This window comes from Propithecus coquereli, unplaced genomic scaffold, assembly GCF_000956105.1.
Source record: "Propithecus coquereli isolate 6110/MARCELLA unplaced genomic scaffold, Pcoq_1.0 Scaffold422, whole genome shotgun sequence".
Classification (NCBI taxonomy): domain Eukaryota; kingdom Metazoa; phylum Chordata; class Mammalia; order Primates; family Indriidae; genus Propithecus; species Propithecus coquereli.
The window spans coordinates 1,567,423-1,576,894 of record NW_012149975.1 but is presented as its reverse complement, the minus strand read 5'-3'; the positions used below and the strand labels follow the sequence as shown (position 1 = coordinate 1,576,894).

Genomic DNA, 9,472 nt, shown 5'->3' with positions numbered 1-9,472 from the left:
CTTCCATGGGGCTGAAGAAGAATCAATTAGCATCTTCCACATACTAACTCCTCAAAGACAACCAGCAATGAGCTTGACCAATGAGGTTAGATCTGGTCAAACTTTTTTCCTTAAATAAAAGGCGTAACTATTCACTCATCCAAGCTGCTAAGTGCCCTAAGTTCTGATCACCTGAATCCTGCCATACCAAAAAAAGAAAGATATTTAATAAAAGGAAGTCAAACGAGCTAATAATAGAATATCTCAGACCAAAATGACATTAAATGATTTTTATTGAACAAAAAAAAGATAAAACATGGAAGTTGAATTCATTAAGCAAAGGCAGCTCTCCAGGTGAAGCTGCTATACTTTGTGCTAAACAACCTTATGAACTCAGAGTATACAGAATACATATAATATGTAAGTTACTTCAACAGCAAAGGAGAAGGAGTAGAATACAGTTTTTTAAGATAAAATTTGGTCAAGTGACAAATTTAGTTGCTCAAAATTTCTAGCCCTTATCCACCTAAATTCAGTATAGTTCTACATGTGTGCATTCAGTATATAGATACTGAATTCCCATTTTAACGGAAGCTGCTTTTTGGAAAAGTTTTTTTTTAATTTCACATTTATTTGATGTGCCACTCGATTTTTTAAAAAATTGTATTTTATATATGTATGTGTATATGCATTTATACACACTTTAAAAACCCCAAACCTTTGTTTATAAGTAGAGGGTTCATGCTGATTTTTTATTAATATTGGTGAATTTCAGCTATTTCTCCTGTGTGTCTAAGAAACTTTTTATGTTCTCAATGCACCCACACAGTCAGGTGGGTTGACAGATACGTCAAAAATACTTTATGAAAAGAGGGAGGTAGCTCATGCGAGTTGGCAACCTTTTGTGTGTTATTTCCTGTTGGAACAGGCTGCCTCCCTTTTACATCTTACAGTCAAGATGAAAGGAAAACTTTTTACTTTGAAGCATAGTGAGCACAGCTGTACATTTACTATAATCCACCTTCAACTTGGCTTATTGGATTTACTAATGCAAGATGACAAATACCTTACACCCAGTACACAGCATTAAAAAGTACTGAAGAAACATTTGAAAGACAGTATCTTTTTTTTTCATATGTTAAACATCAGCTTCTATGGGATACATTTCCAGAATGGTTGTGTTACCACTTGATAAACATTCTAGGCCAAACAAACAGCACGAATAACATCAATGTTGTCTTTTTTCCAATATCTGTATCAATTACTGGAGGCTAATCCTAACATATATACTACTTAAAGGGAGGGAAAGAAGAGAATTCATGACACATTGCAAAGATAGAACTACAGCATCTTAGTTGTAGGGATGATTTTAAGGTGCAGAAAGAGGGGACTCTCTAGAAGGTGATGGTGTGGTTTCTTCAGGTGGAAAAACGGTGAGTGTGCAAGCTCGAATGCCACCAAGGGACTCTGGGAGATCAAAAACCTTATGCCATTCATCTTTATCTGGATCATATTTCTGCACTATCTCTACCATACAACGATTATTCCAAGAATACCCACCAACCACATAGATTTTATTTTCAAAGACAGCGACCCCAACATCACTTTGCCCTCTTAACATGGCAGCAATAGGGGTCCACTGGTCAAGGATAGGTGAGTAGTATTCGCAGCTTAGGACATCATCATAATCACTTGTTCCTCTGAAGTGATTGCCACCGATGACATAGAGCCTTTCTCCCACTGTACACATGCAATGCAGACCTCTGACAGTGGTCATCGGTGCCTTTTGGATCCATTTGTCAGTATCAGGGTCAAAGCACATGAGCTCCTTTTGGAAAGTATCATGAGTAATTCCTCCTAAAGAATGAAAATAATAGGTGTGAGGTAAATAGATTATTATAAAAATGCAAAAGTAAGTAAAGGCTCTGTCTTAGATAATTAACTTTTAACCACATATGAAATATTATAGCTTATTAATAATGTTCTTCTAAATGTCTTCCTTCTGTAAATACTTTCTCTGAATTAAAAATAAAGAAAATAACACTTTTATCTTCTTAAAGAACAAAAAAATGGTTTATATTATTGCAATGACTTTCTCAAATGGAGACTCATGGTATTTAAGAGGCTTTACTGAATAAAAATACATTTTGGCCGCTGTTAGAGTTGGGTCTGCATTAAATCCCAACTATAAAGCATCATTGGCTCCTAGCTGCTTTTTGGTAGGTGCCCTCTGAGTGCTGAGCGCTGGACTAGAGCACTTTAAATTATAGGTGCCAATTTCTTCACTTGCTAAATAGGAATATCTCCTCTAGTTATCTCATCAGGATTGTGACTATGAAGTGAAATATTTATGAAAACACTTTCAAAAATTTGAAAGTCTTGTGCAAATGTATAAGCTTATAAAAATAGTCAGAGTTGTTTATTTTTGGATGGAGAAAGGGTGGGTAATGACATCTGCTATCAGAATGCATATTTAAGAAGCTAAAGATTACAATGCCGAATATGTGTGGAATTTTATATATGCAGCAGTTTGTTGCTGAGCTATTGAGTCCATATCATCTACAAAGTGTATTCTTAGATTACATATAAATCACTGGCTATGGTGAAAGCATCATACTATATCTTGTGTAGACAAGGGTGAGAACTAAGGTAATCTTCAGCCATAGTATTCAAAACTCTACTATCAAGTGGCCAGATGGCAATCACTGTTTTCCTCTGCTTTTTTACATTTTACATAATCTAAACATAAAAACATAAAACATAAATATTTCAAATGTATTTATATTTATAGTATTTCTTTTTTATATATTTTTCTGTGCTTTACAGAATTCACAGAAAGCAAAACAGTGTTAGTTAGTTTGAAAATCAGCCATAATTCCTAACCTACTCTTTATTGGAAAGGTCATTTTTGCAATAGATACCAGTTATGCCAAAGCACCACTAAAACAATTCAGGTGTCATTTTTTTCCCCCGGAGGATTTGGAGCTCTCATTATCATGGTATAGCAGCTACACACATAAAATAAGTAGATGGTGTAAATCATTGATTAGTGGGGCATATGATTTCCTGGATGGCTCTTTCAATATAAAACATCCCATAGTTGCTCGTGAATTTAACACCAGAAACCTGTCAATCATACAATACAGGTCTTTCACTGATCCTTCTTGATTACAGATTTCATAAGGCAGTGTTCAGAGAATCAGATGACAAACATCACCTTAACACCTTTGTTCTCTAATAATGTAACGGCTGGCCTGGCACTGGCAGGCCTTCAAATGGGGAAAAACCATCCTAGGTAGGCTGTGTCAGGGCCAAATGATAAGAATCTGCCTAACAAAGTGAAATGTCAATTCCAGAGATGATCATTAAAGTAAGACTTCTTTCTAAATTCTACAGAAGGGTGATTTGAACAACAACAATTTGAGAATGAAAGTTGCTACTAGGACACTGAATAAACTGTAGCCATTTTAGAATTTTTAAATAGACAATTATATCTGCATGTGCCTAAAATACAGATAATCAGCACAGAATTATTTATGCAATGACGCCACAGTAGAACCCCATTATAATGCTAAGGAAAAAGGAAACACATATTATGGATTATACTAAAAGAGAGAATGAACATTATTATGTATTATTATGCTACTGGAAACATGTTTTATACACAGTAGAGCTGATATGTTATATAATGATGTATGTCCTCATATACTTTAGCTACATTCTTAATAAAATGAATTAATTGTTGCTATAGAGACTATGAATGGTGTTCATCAGAATATGAAGTATGAGAACAGAAAGCAAACTGGAATCTGAACACTTTAAAATGTCTTCTATGGTGTAGCAGCTACTCATCAAAATAAGAAAAAAATAAAAATAAATGTCTTCTAAGTTATACATTTATATCAGGGTTGGTTTGCTGTTAGTCTTATAAACTTACAGAATGCCCAAGGCATTCATATGCAAATGTACACACAAAAATACCTTCTGAAATCAACATAATTGTATTTCGATTATCCATTTTCTGGATGATTATTATTACTACCACTATATGGAAAGACCATATAGTTAAAAGCTTATTTATTATATTGTATTCACATAATTGTTTACCTGAGATATACATCACTCCTCCATATACAGTTCCAGCATGGCCGTAATGGGGCTCACTCATTTTGGCAACATAGGTCCATTCATTTGTTCTTGGATTATAACATTCCACTGTAGCTGTTACAAAACAAAATTATTTTTAATCTCAAATTTAGTAATCAATATTTTCTTTTAAGTGAAACAATAATAATGATATCCAAATATTTGAAGCATATCTACTATAAACATGGGAGATCCTGGGGAGGTTCTTATAGTAATTATTGAGACTATATTAATAATATGAACCATTAATACATGTTACATTAGATAATGTAAAAATCTAACACATTTCTGTTATTGCAGAAATTGCTAAGACTTCTTCTGGAATCTTGTTACACCTTTATAATTTGATATTTCTCCAATTTCTTTGCTCTAAAAATGCATGAAGAAAAGATGAAAAAATCAGAAGGAAGGAAAAACACCTCAATTCAGGGTTCCCATGTTGACACATCACATAGGAACAAACATTAATGTATATAAGAAGCAAAATTTTAAATTGGTTTATGTTCTAAAGCCTATTGCTTTTCTTCATATACAGACTACAAAATGGACACATGTTAATTCTCTATGTTTATACTTTAAAGCCAATAATTTGCATATACCCATTACCCTTGCAGAGAGTACTACTCTTTACCTGAAGATGGTGGGCAGCATAATATAAAGTTAAGATTTTTATTAAGAGTACTTCCTCTCAGTAATAAACTTATCATCTTTAACATAAAGTATTTTGGGGAAGTGACCTCAACTTACTTAAACATCTTTCAATCAATGTGTTAAAACCTCGAGAACAGAACGATGACAGTCAAGACCAGTGGAAGGCAGAAAGGTTGTTATAAGGACTCTGGTCAAAAGCATGAAGTCTACATTTACTTGAAAAGTTAATATTATTTATTGCAGACACTGCCAATTGCTAATCCAATTTCTTGCCTCCCTCAACCCTACTTTTGTTTTACTAACAGAACCACAACACTCACTGCTCAGGGAAGCACTGCACCAAGCTAAAAACAAAATGCAATTTAGCAAGTTCCCTTGAAGCTTTGATTGACGATATGCTATAGTTCTAGGCAGGGACACGTAAGCAGATGTCTACTGAGTGGCACTATTGGATTAAGCCACTGGAATAAGATTTAGCTCCTTGCAACCAATGCAATCCTAGTGACAAATCAACCTTTGAATGAGATTTCCTACTTAAAAAGTAAAATGACCACAGGCAAAGCAGAGAGAGGAAAAGAGAGAGGGAGGGAAGGAGAGAGAGAGAGAGAGAGAGATTACTTTTCTGCTCTGTTCAATAATTTCATTTCATCGTCAAATTCACTATGCAAAGTACTTTTTCCTCCTCCAACCACACTTACATTGTACCACTTCTCATCTCTCTATTGACTTCTTTTTCCGCTTACATTAGCTTTGAATTTTTAGTCTTATTTACTATGTCCAGTCACTGGATGTCTTTTTAAACGTTCATTTCCATTTGCCTTTGGCATGACTTTCACCTAAATGACAATCAAAATCCTACTGAATGTACATTTCTCTCTATCTATCTATCTCTCTCTCTTTCTCTCTCTCTCTCTCTGTCTTCACTTAACAGAGGACCTAGTGTATTGATTGGTACTTGGCATTAGCAAAGTAATTAATAGGAGGATTTTATGCTAAAGTAATCTAGTCACACATTCTGTCAGAAAAGGGTTTAAAACGACTGCCAGAGATCATCTTCTCCATCTATATGAAGTCAGACAGGATTGACTATCATTTTATACTTTTCTTAATGTAGGACCCTGCATTAAACTTTGAGATCTTTGATTGTAACTGTTTTTCCTTATATCTAATTCAAACTGTTCTGACATGATTTCTGCTAGTTTCCTCTTATTCTTCTTATAATGGAGTTAGAAGTTGAATATTCACTTTTTATGATTATTAATATTTTTCCACATAGACAGATAATGCTGTTTTTCTGTTAGTGAGTTAATCGCATTTTTTCCCTAGTAGAGGTTATAAGAATTTATCTATACTTTCTCATACAAGACTTTCTCAATGCAAGATGGCTATTAACCAATAATAACACAATAACTATATAATAGTTCATCATCTCTAAACTTTTCTTCTTCCAGATAATCTACCTTCTTTAGCTTTTCTAGTCTTTTCATCTTTATTATTCATCTTTAGACTTTCTCCAGGCAAAACTGCTGTTGGTATCAGTAAAATCAATAGTATTTAGTTTTAAAATAGAATGCATCTAATTAAAAAGTAGATACACATGCTCTTATTTCTATTTTCCATATTTAAAAGCCAGTCAGATATAGGTTAGTGCCAACAACTCTGATGGGAGGAGGGGGCAAGGGATGACGCAAAGCAAAGAGTTGGAGCCACAAAGCAGTGCTTCCATCATTGTCTACGAGAGTTGAGAATGGTAAGGAGGCAACTAGGAAAATCTAGAGCAGGCGTCAGCAAACTTCAGCCCATAGGCCAAATCCAGTCTACTGCCTGTTTTTGTATGGCCCACAAAATAAAACTGTGAATGGTTTTACATTTTTAAAAGGCTGGAAAAGAATTAAAAGACTATTTTGTAATATATGAAAGTTATATAAAATTCAAATTTCAGTGTTCATAAATAAAGCTCTGTTGGAGCACAGCTTAACCCATTTGTTTATGAATAGTCAACAGTTGCTTTTGCACTATAACAGCAGAGTTGATTAGTTATAACAGAGATTGAATGGCCCACAACGCTGAAAATATAATAGATTCTTTCTGGCCCTTTACAGGGCCAGTTTGCTGACCCCTAATCTAGAGAATCAACTTCAGTAGTCTGGTGGCCTAGCGTTTAAGTTAGAGAATCTCTCCAACTTAAGAATTACACTTAGACTGGTTATTTCACATATATCAGGAATTCTTATTTTTTCAGATGATTCCACGGGAGTTCTGAATTGGCCCCAAGAGATGATATGGAACTTTTCTTTGAGATGAGGAAAGAGATTAGGCCTGAAAAAAACCATTTGAACAATGATGACTCCCATAGAGGGGGGATGGACTCCATAAACCTAGAGTGTGTGTTAGTGATCATGAAAACCCCAAATCCATTAAAGGATATGGAAACATTGGATAAATTTTAGTAATTTTATTGTACATTTATTTGAAAAAGTTCTAACATGTTTTTTATAAGTTATTTCATTATTTGACTTATTAATATTTAACTGAAGTGAAAGGTATCTGAGCTGTCATATTCTTCAATATAGAAAACCTCAATGTTAGATTGATTTCTTATATGACATAATTTCGAAGGATGCCAGAAATAATTGACTTCTTTTTCACTTAAGTGACAGCTACTCTAAGCTTCCCCTAGTTTCCCACTGTAACCAGTGTCAAAGGAGGCAGGGTTTCCAAGGAATTATATTCTAGCAATAAAACAGGCCCGTGCACATGTGAGCATGCATGCCCATACATACTGATGATTTTTTTTATTCTGATGTACCATGACCTTAGCTTTTCCTTAGGTCTATACACTCTATAAAAGGATTTAAAAAGGCTAAAGGCATTAAGATGATCTAAAATGTCTCACAAACATTTCCAGTGTTTTCTTTTTATAATTATATATAGGCAATGGTTACAGTGCGTATGAAGGATAAATGATGTACTGGTACTAATGAACCTGTTAAATTGTTAAATGACTTTCTCATCAATTTCCTTTTCCTGCCACCCATTCCTATTACCCTCTCTATTTACATAGGCATATGAATATGTCAATGTAATCAGTTACGATGGGAATGTTTATTATAACAGATGTTCGTGTGTGGAAGGGGGGATTACATAAAAAACAAAAAAACATTTGTGGAGTAAGAGAAAAGTTAAAAACTCAGTCTCTGGCTGGAACATTCAGAAATATAGGCAATAGGTCATTTGGAAACAAAATCTGCTATTATAGAAAAAAAGTGGGCGCAAGAAAACTGGAAAGGGCAACTAATACAAATTCTTTACTTATTTATACAATGAGAAACATTATTAATGGATAGAATTCAGAAGAACTCATTGATATTATTCTTTGGGAGCGGGGGTAACCAGGGCAGAAAACATCAAGTTTGGTTACCTCAACAATACAGAGTGTGATAAGACAAAGACAATCTGCTTCTTGCTCCTGTTTGAGTATAACTAGAAGGAACCCAAAGTGGGTGGGGTTAGTCAGAAAAAATGAAACCTCTTGCTGCTTCCTCTTAAGTCATCACTCTTTTTGGCCTGAAGGTTCTCCTGGAATCAAGACTCTCAATTTGAGGGCACTTAACAAGTCAATCACATATATTTTTTTTAATTTCCAAAATAGTTTAACTTAAAATATTTATTTAGTATAGGATGTATTTGATGGGTATGCTGATTTTAAGGGATGTAATCATTTTCTACAAAAGTTCAGTTACTTATATATTGCAAGAGATCATTTCAAATGGAATGAACTATCAAATAATTGGATTATAATTGGAATCGGAGTTGCTTCTTGGTATGGAGTGTTTGTGTCTATTTTATTATCAAATGTATATTTTTTTGAAAAATGCAATTTATGAAATAAGATAAAAATGGACCTATATTTACCATCTAGAGGGGGACTTTTTAAAAAATCATTATCCAAAACAAACAAACAACACACAAACAAGCAAAAAAAAGAATTTTAAAAAGATGAAAATAAAAAAGTCATTATCCTTAGATTAAGCTTTGGGGATTTTATTTTTAAAACCTAAATATAATCAAATGGTTATTATGAATTTAGGAATAGCTCAGGAAAATGATGATTCCTTTGTTTCTTTTCACTTTCAAAATGAAAGAAGAAGGCTTCTTTTAATCAGAGATGGAAGGGGGTTTCTGAAGATCATGAGCAAGGAAGCCCATGCATGAACCACTTGTCCAACAGCGTGGTCTATTGCTTATTCTTGGATTGGTATAACATAGGAGGAACTCAAAGTGGGGAGGGTTAGAAAAAAGAAGTCTCTAGCTTCTTGGTTTTATGTAATGACTTTCATTGGCCTGAAGATTGTAAACTCCCAAAAGAATAAAGGCTCTAATTAGTATTAGGAATAATATACTGAAAACTTAGTAGCTGCATATTAATAGAGGTGATTACATCAATAAGCAAGCACTGACTTTCTTGAAAAATGGAGCTATTTCCTTTGAGAAGTTTCAAAATGACCACTGACTGCCATGGCTGATGACCTATAATTTCTGAACTCTTAAAGATTATCTTACACAAATGCTTTTCTAAGAAGGAACCAAGTCACTACTTGCACCTTCTGGATATTTCCAAGTACCATAAATTTAAAATCGTATAATAGCATGAAAACAATGCATGTGGGTTGACTGAAGACACCTAAATGACAAT

At 34.0% G+C, this 9,472-nt stretch overlaps 1 protein-coding gene across 5 annotated transcripts in view; it reads right to left on the bottom strand.

The window, feature by feature from the left end:
• Positions 1-254: 254 nt before the first annotated feature.
• Positions 255-9,472, bottom strand: part of KLHL13 (kelch-like family member 13) — a 210,248-nt gene continuing 201,030 nt past the window's right edge. For 4 of the 5 annotated variants that reach the window (XM_012653528.1, XM_012653525.1, XM_012653527.1 and 1 more), the window contains 2 exons: positions 4,087-4,200; positions 255-1,836 (listed from right to left, as the gene is read on the bottom strand). In XM_012653528.1, the coding sequence (XP_012508982.1) occupies positions 1,349-1,836; positions 4,087-4,200 (602 nt within the window). In that variant the 3' untranslated portion in view covers positions 255-1,348. The remainder of the gene's footprint in view (positions 1,837-4,086; positions 4,201-9,472) is intronic. The other variant, XM_012653529.1, reaches the window with a different exon arrangement.